The 14,792-nt window shown below is 36.7% G+C and overlaps 1 protein-coding gene across 2 annotated transcripts in view; it reads right to left on the bottom strand.

Moving 5' to 3' along the window:
* The window catches only part of SYCP2L (synaptonemal complex protein 2 like), a 71,074-nt gene that overhangs the window by 35,946 nt on the left and 20,336 nt on the right, over positions 1–14,792 (bottom strand). For both annotated transcript variants that reach the window (XM_072603814.1, XM_072603815.1), the window contains exons 12-19: positions 14,288–14,333; positions 11,130–11,222; positions 10,979–11,039; positions 8,301–8,452; positions 5,802–5,889; positions 3,709–3,803; positions 963–1,020; positions 786–870 (exon numbers count right to left, since the gene is read on the bottom strand). In XM_072603814.1, the coding sequence (XP_072459915.1) occupies positions 786–870; positions 963–1,020; positions 3,709–3,803; positions 5,802–5,889; positions 8,301–8,452; positions 10,979–11,039; positions 11,130–11,222; positions 14,288–14,333 (678 nt within the window). The remainder of the gene's footprint in view (positions 1–785; positions 871–962; positions 1,021–3,708; positions 3,804–5,801; positions 5,890–8,300; positions 8,453–10,978; positions 11,040–11,129; positions 11,223–14,287; positions 14,334–14,792) is intronic.

Raw genomic sequence — 14,792 nt, 5'->3', positions numbered from 1 at the left:
GCTCAGGCCCTGCTAGATCATTTGGTAAACAAGTTCAAACTAAAGCGTTCCTTACATTTAGAGAACTAATGTACTATCTAAGAAATATCTATAGGAACTCCTGGTAACATAGTTGAGTTAGGATGGTAGAATTTCGGGTACCATATAAATTATACTGAAAGTTTTCTCCCCCCTAAATTATACTTCATAAGCAGCTATTAATATTCAAGATCAATGGGATGCCTAGCTACAGGGAAATATTCTTCCTGGCCAGAAGGTATATTCACTCCAAAATATAAAAGAAAAAAAGGAAAAAAGAAAAAAGTCTCCAAAGATTTACATTTTATTACTATACTTTACCGTAGTTATCACATTAGCAGAGACAAATCAACCATATACACTAATACACTTGGATGACCAGGAAGTCATCGACTATAATCCTTCTGATAAAATGGGAGACCTTGGCATCTTACCATTCCACTGCAACCTCCAACCTGTCAGGCCTCACCATAGTGCCTACTACTATGACCCCTAGATTTCCAAACATCACTATCTGCCTTGCCAATGTACCCCAAAGATTCCCCTTCTCTTAGCATCCTTAGGAGTTACACCTTGAAGCCAACCAGAACTCTTCTTTCAAAATGAAAGATGTGATCTCCCTGATGGCAAGGGATTGTCTTTCTTTTCTATTAATATCCTCTGTATTCTTTTCTATTTGTATTTGTTCAGCCTAGATAGCATTTAATTTTTTTTTAATTCATTTTGTTAGCATTCACTATTTCATTTGTATTTTGGACATCACTTACCTAGACTTCTCATCTACTTTAGGAACTCGAATTTTATCCATTTCTTTTAAGCCATCTAAAGAATTCTGTTTTGAAGCAGTTTCTTCTACTTGGAGAAAATTTTTAAAAAATTATTAAACCATTTAAGTGTGCCATGAAAACCTAAACTAACAATAACAGTTAACAGCTATACTTGACCTTGACTTGGGTCTTCCAGGTCCAAGATATGAGCTGGAGCACTATTCGCATCACTTTTCTGTGGAAGAAACATAAAAATTATCATGTGTGTAAAGTCAGATAATTTGAGATTGACATTATTAATACTTAGTTTTGCAACTGAAGAGGGTTGACACAAAGCTGTCTTTGGGTCCACAGCACCAATCTATTTTATAGATGAAACTGCTTGACACAGAGGTTACATTCTGTGTTTCATTAACTAGCTCCCTCTGAACAAGTCCCAAGAAATTTGTCTTATGGAGGAGGCACTGTGTTATCCTGGAGCTTGGTGAAATCAGCAGTTATTCACAAACAGGAACATCTGGATGACCTCACCAACTATATGGAATCCCTCTTCCATGTGGACACTGGGAAGGACATCTTTGACAATGGTGAGCTCAGACTTTTCTGTTTTATTATTATTTCTTATTTTGTTACTATTTGATGCTGATAGCCACAGACATGTTAAACAGGTTAATTTTATGTTTTCATCTAAAAGTCATTTTGTATGATCTTGATATGCATAAGAGAAATGCTTTACGAAATCAATTAAACCTACTCATACTGACAATGGTGTTTTAAGATTTACAAGGTTCTTTCCTTATAAAATATTCTTGTAAGGTAATATATGTTTTATCAGCTAATAGAGCTTAGCACAGTGCCTGACACATAGTAGGTACTTAATAAATGTTGCCTGACTATTGATCTTCATTTTAGAGATTAAAAAACTGAATCTCAGATAAGTTAAATGACTTGCTCAAGGTCACACAGCTAGTACACCTTGGAGCTGGGACTCTAACCCAGGTCCTTCTGAATTCAAGTTCAATTCTATTCCATTAATCAATGCTAATGTCATCTGCCATTGGTCAAGGCAGCATTCTTGGATGAGAACCTCCATTGTTAGCAAAGAAACCATAAAGTGCTTGTCCCTTTCAAAAGATGTTTCCCAACACATTCTCAGAACTCTAGAACTGGAAGGAACATCAGAGGTCATCTTGTCCAGTGTCTTTTTGAAGCACAAATCCTCTATTGTCTCGAACAAATAACAATTCAACCGAGTATGCACTTCTGACATAGGAAAGGAACTTCATTGCTTCATGAGGTAGCCCACTCTATCCTTAGAAATGCTTAGTTCTTTACTTTAAACAAAAATCAGCCTACCTTCTATCCACTTCCCCTAGTTGTGCTCTCTGGATCCAAACACAACTAGTCTAAGAATTACTCTTTCACATTATAATCTTTGAAGACAGTTACTATACTACCCCTTGCTTTCTCCTCTCCAGGCTAAACAGTTCCTAGTTTCTTCAGCCCTCCTATGGCACGGTTTCAAAGTACTTCACCATTCTGATTGCCCCCCCTCCAAGTATATTAAGTATACAACTTGAGTTTATCACTAATTAGAGTATATCAATGTCTCTCTTGAAATCACACACACACACACACACACACACACACACACACACACACACACACACACACACACAACCTAAATAGAATGCCCCAGATATGGTCTGACCAGGAAAGAATGCAACAGAACTGTTATTTCCCATATTCCAGAAATGTTATTTCTATAAACGAGTTCTAAGACTGAATGAGTTTTTTCTAATGCTAAGTCACACCAACGACTGCAGGGTAAATAAGAGTCAACTCAAATTCCCAAGTCTTTTTCACATTAACTGCTCTATAGGCATATACAAGTCCCTTATTTGAAAAAATTTGTGGTTCATTATTTAAAACTTACTGCAGAATTCTACATTCATCCCTATTACATTTCATCTTGTTCATTATGACTCATTTCTCTTGTCTGTTGAGATCTTTTCTGTGTCCTAATTCTGCTATTATACAATCCCTAGTAAGAGAGTTTAAAGTTTTCTAAGTATGCTATCTATTCTTTCAGCCTCATAAAATCAGCCACTGATAAAACTGATTGCCATTCTGGAAGAGAGTATCTAAATAGCATTCAAGTGACAATCTCAAGGAATTGAATATTTTTACACCTTAAGAAATGATGAAAGGGACAGTTTCAGAGAAATCTGGAAAGACTTGTCTGTACTGACACAGAGTGGAGCGAGCAGAGGCAGAAGAGCAATTTACACAACAACTACAATATAAAAAAAGATTAATAGTCTTAAGAAGTCTTAATCAATGAAATGATCACCCATGGCTCCCAAGGACCAGTGATGAAGAACATTGCCTACCTCCTGAAATAAAGGTAAAGGAACTAAGGTACGGAATGAGGTAGGCAGTTTTGGACCTGGCCAAGGAGGAGATTTGTTTTGCTTGATTATGCATATTTGTTACAAGGGTTTTGTTTCTCTTTTTTCTTTTCCAATGGAAGTAGGGGTAGAAGAAAGACAAATACTTATTAAGTTTTTCAAAATTTAATTTAAAAAAGATTTCACTTCAAGGAAATAACAGGAAGGGAAATCTCTCACAATATTCCGCCTCTACCTTACGGATAAACTTTATTTGTGTCATTGCCCCATTTAGTGAAACCTATGGGCAACTTTTTCTTAGAATAACATTTTAAACTGTTGAAGGAAATACTAAATTTCAGTTAAAGTTTAATGAAAATTAAGATATAGATTTTTTTTTCCCATCCAGGGTCAGAAGCATCTTGAAATCTCTCCATGGACCCCAGGTTAAGATCCCCTGTTCAAATTCCATCTTTAACAGTCTAATAGCACATAAGCTTTAGGTATCAAATTTAGCAATCTTCCATACTTACTATTGTTTCAGACTGTTCAGCTACTTGGGAAGGTTCATAAAAAGAATCATTTTTATCATCTTGCGCAGATTCTTCCTGGCACATGGGTTCTTGTGCTTTGAAGAACATTTGAGGAAAAAGAAAATAGCTCTTTTAGAAACAGACAAAATTTAGAGTACTGCTACCCTAACATGCTTCAAATATTTGCCTACATGCATAGTATATGATTTTACAGACACCTTTGTCCAAAAACCACTTTCCTTACAGGTTGCTGATTCTTGAAGTTACATCATTCATAACTTTGATTTGAATTTTGTACCTTATTAAAGTTCTCCTGGGAAGGATGCTATTTCCTTGTCACATACACCTCAGTGAAAATGAGTTTATGAATCTTAAAATCATAGATTTGGAGCTAGAAAATATCATATAGATCCCTATCCAGTTCAACTCCCTTATTTTACAAATGAGGAAATAGAGGACCAGAAAGGTCAATTGGCATGCTTCGTTCTTCTTCGGGCTTTGCTTCCAACTCTCCAGATCACTATGCCTCAACTCCCCTCTTGCCCTGGAAGATCCCTTTGCCCCTGTTGTCCCCTTCTCCCATTTGCTCCTCTCAAAATCTGCAATTAGAAGAAGGATCCAGGATAGGCATCCTTCATTCCTCTCTGGGCTCTGCCTCTGTCTCTCTCAATTTTACCCCTATTCTCCTGCATGGATTCACCTTCCCCCTTGCCTTTTCCTTTTTAGCTCCCTTTTTTTGAATTGTTTTCCCCAATTAGAACATAAACTCCTAAAATGTAGACACTGTCTTCCTTTTTCCTTGTAGTTGTATCTCTATCACTTTGCACAGTGCCTAGTACATAGTAAACACTTGTTAACTTGACTTGTTGAATTTGTACAAAGTTTCATAAGTGATAAGTAGCAAGTGTAAAGTGCCAAAGAAAGATTTTGAACTCAGGTCCTCACCTCCAAATTCAGTCTTCTTTCCACTGAACTAAATAGTCTTGTCCAGAATATTTTGATAATGGGAGAATAGAGATAGGGGCCAAAAAAATAAATAAAAGGGCACCAAAGAATAATTTTGCATCACATTTTTTCACCAGTTTCCACTTTATTTTCTTCCTCACAGAAACTTGTTACTGAAGGACTCCTAAGATGCCTTGGTACAGAAGCATCCTAGGAGACCATGAGGTCAGTGCCATCTTCTGGTAATCTAGTCCTCTCTCAAAGATTTAAAACTAGGAAATTAAATGTGGAATTTTAAATACATGTACCTAATACACATGTGAAAATATAGGACCTGACACAAGATTGACCTAAACAATAAATAGTATCTACACAGAAAAGACTGGATGAGCCCTCATCTGTCCTGTGAAGATATTTGGGGATGGAGTTGGAGGTGAGGAGTAGTGTTTGTTTTTTAATAAGGTACAGGGGCTTTAAAATCCTGCAACAACAAGACCAAGCAGAAAATGAACATGAAAAAACCATGCTCCAGGCAAAATGCTTGAAATGCTCACAACTTTGATTTAAAAAAAAATTAAGTATCCCTGATTAATTTGCTCTCAGAAGAGGGATGGTGAAGCATGCCTCCCACTTTCCCTTAACAAAGAAGTACCAGTACACTATAGATGCAAAACATGGCATTGGCTGGTTGTCAGGTCCAGTCAATGTATTGTTCTGCTATTCTGAACTCTGTATTAAAAGGCAGGATTCCACTGGGAACAAGCTGGTCAGGAAGTGACAGTGAGGTGGGTTTTTTAAGGACTTCAATACACTTGAATATAATAAAGATAATTCACTAAAACACAAATATTCCCGAGAGGAGTAGCACCTTATGCCTATCAACTATTATTTCCAGACTGTGAGAAAAAGGGCCAACAGGAATAAATGGAGTGATGTGCACAAAAACATAAATGGTAAATAAGTAGAACCAAATTTCACTTGCTCCAATTTTTCCTAGAGTCATTTTGATCTAGAGGTGCAATTTAATTTATCAAAAAACAGATATTTGGCTCTATATAGATTCTGAAAAGAGCCCCTAGTCATCCTCTGAGAATCAACCAAGCTAAATATTTACAAGAGTTGATTAGCGGGGCAGTGGCCATATATACCTGCTTTTTCCTCATGGTAAAAGAGTATCTCTGCTGTTTCTTGTTCCTCAAAATTCTCAGGAATTTCTGGTGGTTCTTCAGGATTCAGCTGAAACCCAAACAAAACCAGGTTTCTTTGTTTGTTTCTTTTAAATCAGTCCTCTTTACCCTAATATCTCTTGCAAGGGAAATACTAAAGAGAGTAATTTGTACATGGCATAGCAACTCCAGGTCAAACAAGACTGAAAAATAGGGGAAACCATTCAATAGCCTTCTCCACCAATTTCAAGCTCTCTTTCCTTCCCTAGCCATCATTCCAAATGCCTCTTATTTGTAGACCTACCCAGCAAGTGGAAAAGAAAGAGGAACAGACCAAGATGAAGACATCATTTTCAGGTTCCAGGGTTCTAGAGATCCTCAGAAGGAATGAAACAATAATAGCATTTATATAAGCGCTTAAAACCTTGCAAATTACTACACATGTTATATAATTCATTTGATCCTCACAACATCCTCGGGAGGTCAATGTTGTTATTATCCCCATTTTACAGATAATGAAACCGAGGCTGAGCAACGTTAAGTAATTTGCCCAAAATCACACAGCTAATAACTGTGAGGCAAGATTTAAATTTAAATCCATCATTCTTAACCATATAGCCACCCAGCTGCCTTAGAAGACAATTATAATCTGCTTAACATTCAAGAAAAGAATCTTCAGGGGTATTGAACTTAGAATTAGGATACTCAAGTTCAAATACTAGGGCTGACATTTTACATATGTTTTGCTGTGCATTTGTTTCAATTGAGTCCAACTGTGATCCCATTTGGGATTGTCCTGGCAAAGATACTGGAATGGTTCACCATTTCCTTCTCCAGCTCATTTTACAGATGAGGAAACTGAGGCAAACAGGGTTAAGTGACTTGCCTAGAGTCACAAAACTAGCGTCTGAGACGCTGAATATAATAACACCTATAATAACACTTCCTAACTTCAGGTTCAATACTCTATCCACTGCATCACCTAGTTGGCCCTCTTTATCAAGTGATCATGAGCACATCCATTTGCTTAACCTGACCCTCAGTTTCCTTATCTAAGAAATGGGTATACTTGTGAGAAAAGTTATTTACAGACTTGAAGTGTTCTATTAACATTAGTTTACCAGTTATTAAAAGGTATTTGACCTCCCCTCACAAAAATATTCTCTCTCCTCAAATTTCTCATAATTTGTCTATACCTCTCTCTTCTTTGCACATGCCATTCTAATTTGGCTAGATTTCTGTGAACTCCTCCTTTCTCCCACATTATAAGTTTCTTGAGAACAGTTTGTCATAGCTATTCAACAAATATTTATTGAAAGCCTACTATTCTCTCTTCATTCTAGTGTCTTCTTTCTGTTATTTCCTATTTCCTGCACATAGCTTGTTTGTACATATGTTTCCTTGTTCTTCCCCTGCCCCCATTAGATTGTGAGCTTCTGGGGGGCAGGGGCTACTTTTTGTCTTTCTTTGTATCCTGAGCACTTAGTGCAAAGTTCCTGACACAAAGTAGGTGCTTAATAAATGCTTATTGACTGAATGAGTAATATGTAAGGCATCATATGTTAGGCACTGGGGATACAACGACAAAAAAAGTGAACCATTGGCTCATCAAAGAGCTTAAACTAAATCATGTGTCAATACAAGATGATGTGAGGAAAGAGAAAGTACTGACTAAAGGGATCAGAAAAGGTTTCATGTAGATAGTGAGTGACACCTGAGCTGAGACTTAAAGAAAGGCTTCAGGGATTCAACAGGGCAGGTGTGAGGAAGGAGGCAGCCTATCAGAACAAAAGTGCTTTGTAAACCTACAAGTAACAACTCAAAGCCTGTTTAAGAGTTTGGTGGGGCAGCTAGGCAGCCCAGTGGACAGAGCATCAGCCCTAGAGTCAGGAGGGCCAGAGTTCGACCATAGATACTTGATATTTCCTAACTGTGTGCAAGTCACTTAATCCTGATTGTCTCACCAAAAAAAGGGGGCGGAGGGCATTTGTTGTGCTAAACAAATTTACTTGGTCAATTATATGTTACCTAACCACTGGGAACATCAGAACAAAAGATGATAACTCTTGTCCTCAGGAAACTTATAAACCTAAATAAAGATTATGTACGTGTTTCAGAATAGGGATCAAGTTAGAAACCCAAGTTCTTTTCTGTAGAATATCTGAATAAGAATGAAGGTAGAAACAAGGAGCAGTAGTGACAGAATGAGCAAGCAGGTAAGTCCCTAAAAGGAGAAAAGATGGAATTTGTATATGGGAGTTCGGAGTGGCAAGTGGCTCATATATTCTCTGACAATGTATCTCTTAAAGGTCAGGATTTATGACAAGTAAGCAAAATATCCCCCCCCCCCATTTCCAAAGATCTCAAATTTTCCAACCATTTCTATCGATGAAAATTGAGATTTTAATGCCACACATCAGAATCACATATACTGACGTTTTAGAAGGGCAAAAACTAAAACTTAAAAATAAACGAACTTGCCAGGTATTTGTCTGGTCCAAGAACTTTCATGCAAGCCTTTAATATCTCACATTGTAAATCAAAATATATTTCTATCTTCATCACTTCTTTGTTATTGAAAAGAAGAAGAGGTTTCTTCACATAAACAGCAAGCACCTTCTTTTTTCCAGCTTCTACCAAAAGAAAAAGAGAGAGATACATTATATAGAAGGCATGCTGAAAGATTTGTTTTATTGTTCAGAATTTTAGGTTACTGAATTGGAAAATGTTTCTTCACCATTGCTATCTATCCAAACTTTCTAGGATAAGTACATACATACACATATATATATATATATGTACATATATGTGTATATATATACACACATACATACATATATATATGTACTTATATAGATCTGACATTAAATAAATTTCTTATTGTTCAGTCATTTCAGTGTCTGACTTCTCATGACCCCATTTGGGGTTTTCTTGACAAAGATAATGCAGAGGTTTGCCCTTTTTTCCCAGCTCGTTTTACAGATAAAGAAACTAAGGTAAACAGGGTTAAGTGACTTGCCCAGGGTCACATAACTGTTAAATGTCTGAGGCCATATTTGAACTCAAGAAGATGAGTCTTCCTGACTCTAGACCTGGTACTATAACCAATGGGCCACCTACCTGTCAAATAAAATTAGGGGGAGGAAGCTTTAAAAAAAAAAAAAAAAACAACTGGTTTATCAGACTCTGACACTAATGGCAAAGATAACTCTCAACATCCAGTCTGTCTTTTGACTGGAAAGGATGAACGAACCTCTTTTACATCATCACAGAATAGTCTGTCAGCCTCTGGCTTTTAAAAATAACTTTTTTTAAGGTAAATATCAGGTGAATGGTCTATGGGCAACTTGATGGGGAAGGAAAGAAAGCAGAGACCTTACCAACTGTTCTATAAACTGTTGGATAGACAATTTTCTTGTAGGCACTAAATAAAAATCAAGTGATCCCTCTAAAACCAAGGGAAAAAAATTGTGAGATGCATTCTTTGGTACTTTCTTACCTTCTCTTTTAGTTCCTTCTCTCTCCTCCCTCCCCGGGTACCTGGGGCCCTTGTGATTCCCTTCCCACCCCCCACACCCCCCCAATGTTGCTCATGTTCACTTATCGTATGGTCAGTAGAGAATCAACTCAAAAGACCTGTCTCTCCAATACGGTATGCCTGGATACTACTAACATCAACACTGCTTCAGTCAGCTGTGTCCCCAAAAGAAGGGCAGCTTTTAACAGGCCCAGCAACTGCTCCTTCTCCCTACTCTGAAAGGGAGTCTAATATTAGGTAGTACAATGAATTTCGAGTCAGAGGACCTAGGGTCAAAATTCTGCCTGTGTCACCTTGAATAAACCCTTTACTCTTCTCTGGGAGTTGATTTCCTTACTGTAAAATGAGGAAGTTGGACTAAAGGGCCCCTGAGGTCCCTTTCCAGCCTAAAAAAAGATCTATGATCATCCTATAGCTATACTGAGTGTGAGACTTTAAATTCCACTTGTGTATGCAGTGCAACACTATTCTTTCTGTGTTGGTTTTATTTCTACCTTAAATTTTTTTTCAACTACTGGACATTTTTTTCCTTTCTACCTCCCACACATCTGAAAAAAAAGAAAAGAAAAAAGAAATAAAAAAACTGCTAAAAAAAATATATTAAGAAAAACAAATCCCCACATTGAACATATCCATAAAAGTATGTCTTACTCTGAGAACAGCATATCACCCTCTGTCAGGAGAATGTGGGCAGCAATCATGAACACTTATTTTTAATCAAAGTGCATTTCCAAGTTTACAATAAAACTTATTCCTAATCCATATGTATACACATACACACCCTATTTTTTTCTTGGACTTATCTTCAATTACAATATCAGTTGTGTGTAGCGGCACTAGGAGGCTAAATGACTTGCTCAGGGTTACACAGTGTCTGAGGCTGGATATGAACTCAAGTCTTCCTGACTCCAAGCCAAGCACTCCAACTATTATTGCCTCACCTAGCTGCCTCTAAATGGGGAAACAAAGGATAAGTAGTTTTCAAAGATATGGGGCTAGACAGTACTAAAATGGAGGCAGTGAGGTGGCTCAGAGGATAAAGTTCTGGACCTGTAGTCAGCAAGACTCATTTTTCTGAGTTCAAATCCAGCCTCAAACATTTACTAGCTATGTGACCCTGGGCAAGTCATTTGACCCTGTTTGCCTCACTTTTCTCATCTATAAAATGAGCTGGAGGAGGAATGGCAAACTATTTCAGTATCTTTGCCAAGAAAACTGAAAACAGGTTCATGAAGAGTCAGACAGAACTGAATAACAACAGGGGATAGAATTCAAGGCTTCTAATTCTTGATCTAGTGTCATTTCCACAGTTGTTTGCTACCTCTCTTGGACCTTAAGCAAAACCACAATCCATAGTAGAACAAACAGGTCTCTCATCTACATCAGCTGCATTTTTTTCTAGCAAATTCCAGGACTTAAGCACAGGTTAATTTGTCTAATATATCATAAGAACAATGATAAGAAGGCCTAGAAGGGTGTGCCCAGACTCCGTGGTCAATAATGACTGGCCCTCCTACTCTCCCCCTTAGACTTGGAGAGGAGGGGAGGAGAGGAGGAAAGGGGATGTATGTGCTCAAGACACAAGACCTCCTTCTAGGCAGGGTTGTGATTAAGGTCTTACCTTTTATACTGAAACCACCAACAACTTCCCTTAGAAGTCTTACTGAATCCCACAGTTCACCCTTAAAAAAATAAACACAGACATATACTTTCACCCAAACTATCTAGAAGCATTTTGATGTAATCAGATATAGTACAAAAATAATCTTTACCTTAATATTATCTATATAGAAAGTTATGCTCTGACTTCCTATATTAAAATCAATCCAAAATTTCTCCAGGTTTTCATCATGCGGTTTCCTCACCTGAAAATAAAGACCATTTCTATCATACATATGCATGCTCAAAGGACAAACTGAAAGGAAAACCGAAAATCTTTCTGAAAATACCTATTTTGTTTTTTAAAAAAAGGAAACTAAGGTAAAACTATGGTAATAGAGCTATTTATTTCACAGTGACCACTTTTCTCATTTCCCCAAGAAAGTATCCTTTCATTTGTATCTATATAGAATGGTGAGCACTCAACAGTTGGGTAATGGCTGAACTAATTAGGATATATGAATGGAATGGAATACTATTGTGTCATAAGAAATAAAAGGGATGGTTTTAGAGAAAATAGGGAAGATTTGTTCAAATTTATGCAGAGTAAAGTGAGCAAGACCAAGAGAATAATTTATAAAACATCATAAACAACTTTGAAAGACTTACGAATGCTGATCAGCACAATGACCAACCACAATTTCAGAGAATCAGTGATACGTTACCCACCTCCTGATGACGACGACAGAGAACCTAAATATGTTCATTAAGATTTAAAACCCCTGCAGGAAGTTCTTCCCACCCAGCCATCCCTTGTGTGGAGTTCCTTTATGGACCTAGATATAGCCTGGGGTTTTCTTTGGGTTGAGTTCATGGCTGTACAGTTTATAGTCTATACTTAGTAAGAAATTATTCTCATCTTTCCTGGGCAATTTTCTATGAGCCCCAAGTGACTCCAAAGAAAAGAGATAATTCCGGTTTATCTCCTGATACCTTGTCCTATGCCTATATAGTTTTGTGAGAGACAAAATTGCTTTTTAAATGAATTTTTGAACTGTGGTACATCAAATGATGAAATATTACTATGCTATAAGAAATTATGAATATGATTTATACAGAGAAACATGGCAAAACTTACATTAACTGATATAAAGTAAGCAGAGCCAAGAAAACCACTTATACAATGAGTATAACCACATAAATGGGAAAAAAAAACAACCAAAAAACAACTGAAAGTGAATATTACAGAATTTAAAAGAATGAACATGACCCTCAAAAATAAATATGAAAAGACAGCCCCCACCCATTCTTTTGCAGGGTTATCATAAAGAAAGTGTCATATAAATGTGGGATAGCATTAGGATGCATGAAGCTGTCAAATATTATTTTTCCCAGGAATATTTAAATTTTTAATAATCTCCATACAATTAAATAAAAGGCATTATTGTCTGTTGTGATCAGTCAAAAAGTATTTATTAAGTTCTTATAAGAGCTGGGGATATAAAAGAAAGGTAAATACAGTCTCTGCCTTCAATTCTAATGAGGGAGACAATATGAAAAAATATGAAAGGAGAACAAGCAACAGCAGAAAAGATTTGCAAAGATGTTTATAATAAACTCATTTTACCACCAAGGACAGTAAATCAAGCCCCTTTTGAATTTTAACATTACAGTTTTGGATATGTTTTTTATCATTAAGTATAAAACACACACACTCTCTCTAAGGAAGATGGCATAGGAGGGGGGACAAAGGTAGGGGAAAGGGAGATGGAGTAGGAAGGAGGACCTAGAAAGACCTCTTACAGATGATGAAGATTTCTGAAGCTGAAAAATGTAAAGGAAGCCATTGAATTGCAGAGACAAAGAAGAAGTATAATTTGTACAAGTATCAAGCATTATCACTTAGGTGGGAAAAAAATTTTGACAAAGAGCATCCTTCTTGCCCCTTGAAATTACACTGTGTTTATTTTGCTTGTGAATAAGAATTGTCCATCACTATTTCCACAATTAAGATTATTTCCAAAGACTAAAGCTTTTCATGGTAAAATTTTCTAACATAAAACTCATTTTCACTGTAATATGCCTCTGTTTTCACATCCTAATTTGTTTTTCTCTATTATAATTATTGCCATTGCTCCCTCTCCACCAAAATGATTCCATATTTGCTAATGATTTGAATGAGGAATCCTTGCCTGTAACCACTATATCAAAAGTCCCAGCCATCCTGCTAATTGCCCTCCCAGTTCACTTTCTGACCTGATCTTCATCTATACCAGCTGCCTCACTTCTACCCCTTCCTTCCATGACACTACCCTGAGGCCTATTGTAAGCTTAAAGCTGTTCCATTGTTTGCCATACCTTTCTTCTTCTAGTTTTGTATTAATTTGGATCTTTGTTCTCACAAGTTGGTGGTCTGATGACATGTAACTGATTTAGTCAGGACTCCCAAATCAGTAACGAGTGATTTACTGTCTTTTAAAATATAATCAATTTCTTTTCTTGTGATATTACTTGGTGCTTATTCAATCTAGATCCTTCTGATTCTTTTCTAAAAGAAAGTATCCTCTATGATAAGTGAGAGCCTTCTGTGTAGTCTACTAGTCTATGTTCTCTCTCTCTCTGTCTCTCTCTCCTCTTCAGTATCTTCCAATCACCTTACCTAGTCCCTCCTCCCTCCATCAAAGTTGCTAAACATCAACATATACATTGATAATTTGCAGGATCTTATGAAATTCTTCACATATGGATTCTTTTATATTTTCCATCCTCAACAAGAGACACATACAAACTGCAGTTAAAATGACTTGGCTCCTCCAGTGGTATGTAGCTAGACAATAATATCACATTTAGAAAACCAACATCTGAGCTAATTGCTTATAGATAATCTAAGCATTCTGCAGCACTCAGCATTCTCTGCCCCCTTTTCCATCATCCTGATACCATCACTACAGAAATGAAAGGCAGCTACATAGGACTGAATGTAACTTTGTGTTCTTCTTTGCTTATTAAATTGCTACAGCCAAATAATTGATCACCAAGTGGCCAAACAATTGGTGGCATAGCTTTCTATACTCAAATAGGCTGTTCTGACAAAATCTACATGGGATATAAGTGGGTTGCTGGGCCATAAATATTTCAAGTATGGTATAATCTTGACAGGTATAGCTTTTAGGAAGTGTGGGTCACATCCACATGCCATAATGAGACAATGGAGTAAGATTTTCTGGCAATTTCCCCATACCATAATTAAGTAGGTTTCATATTCATAATTAAATTAACTATGAAATGAACATGCCAAGGGGAAGGAAAAAGGAGAAAGAAGTAATATTACCTCATATCCATCAACAAAGGCAGAAATACATGGAAATGTATAAACCCTGCAAAACAGCACACCATTAGAAAAATGATTTGAACCAAAACAAAATTTTAGAAGCTTTATAAACAAATGTTGTCATGTAAATCAAATATGTTGTTAAATCCCTTTGGACAGAATCGGGCAAAGATTCCAACTGATAAATCTCAAAGCTAGTTGTTAATGAAGTTGGTCAGAATCTCTAACAGGGAAAAGAATACATGTAGGATTGTAAATAGAGAGGTGAAATGAGTTGTAAGCCCTCTACTCTATCTCTCATTTTACAGATTAGGAAAATTGAGACCACAGAAGTAAAGTGACATACTCAAGGTCACACAAACACTAAGCTGCAGAGGTAGAATTCAAACCCAGGTCCTCAAATTCCAAAGACAATGTTCTTTTCATTTGTTCTTCTAAAATATCAAAGATACTTCTTAATCCCACTGCTACCAATAAGCCCAATTATATTCAAACTGATATTCTT

This window comes from Notamacropus eugenii, chromosome 4 (assembly GCF_028372415.1).
Source record: "Notamacropus eugenii isolate mMacEug1 chromosome 4, mMacEug1.pri_v2, whole genome shotgun sequence".
In the NCBI taxonomy this organism is placed as follows: Eukaryota; Metazoa; Chordata; class Mammalia; order Diprotodontia; family Macropodidae; genus Notamacropus; species Notamacropus eugenii.
This window is presented reverse-complemented; position numbering and strand designations above follow the sequence as displayed.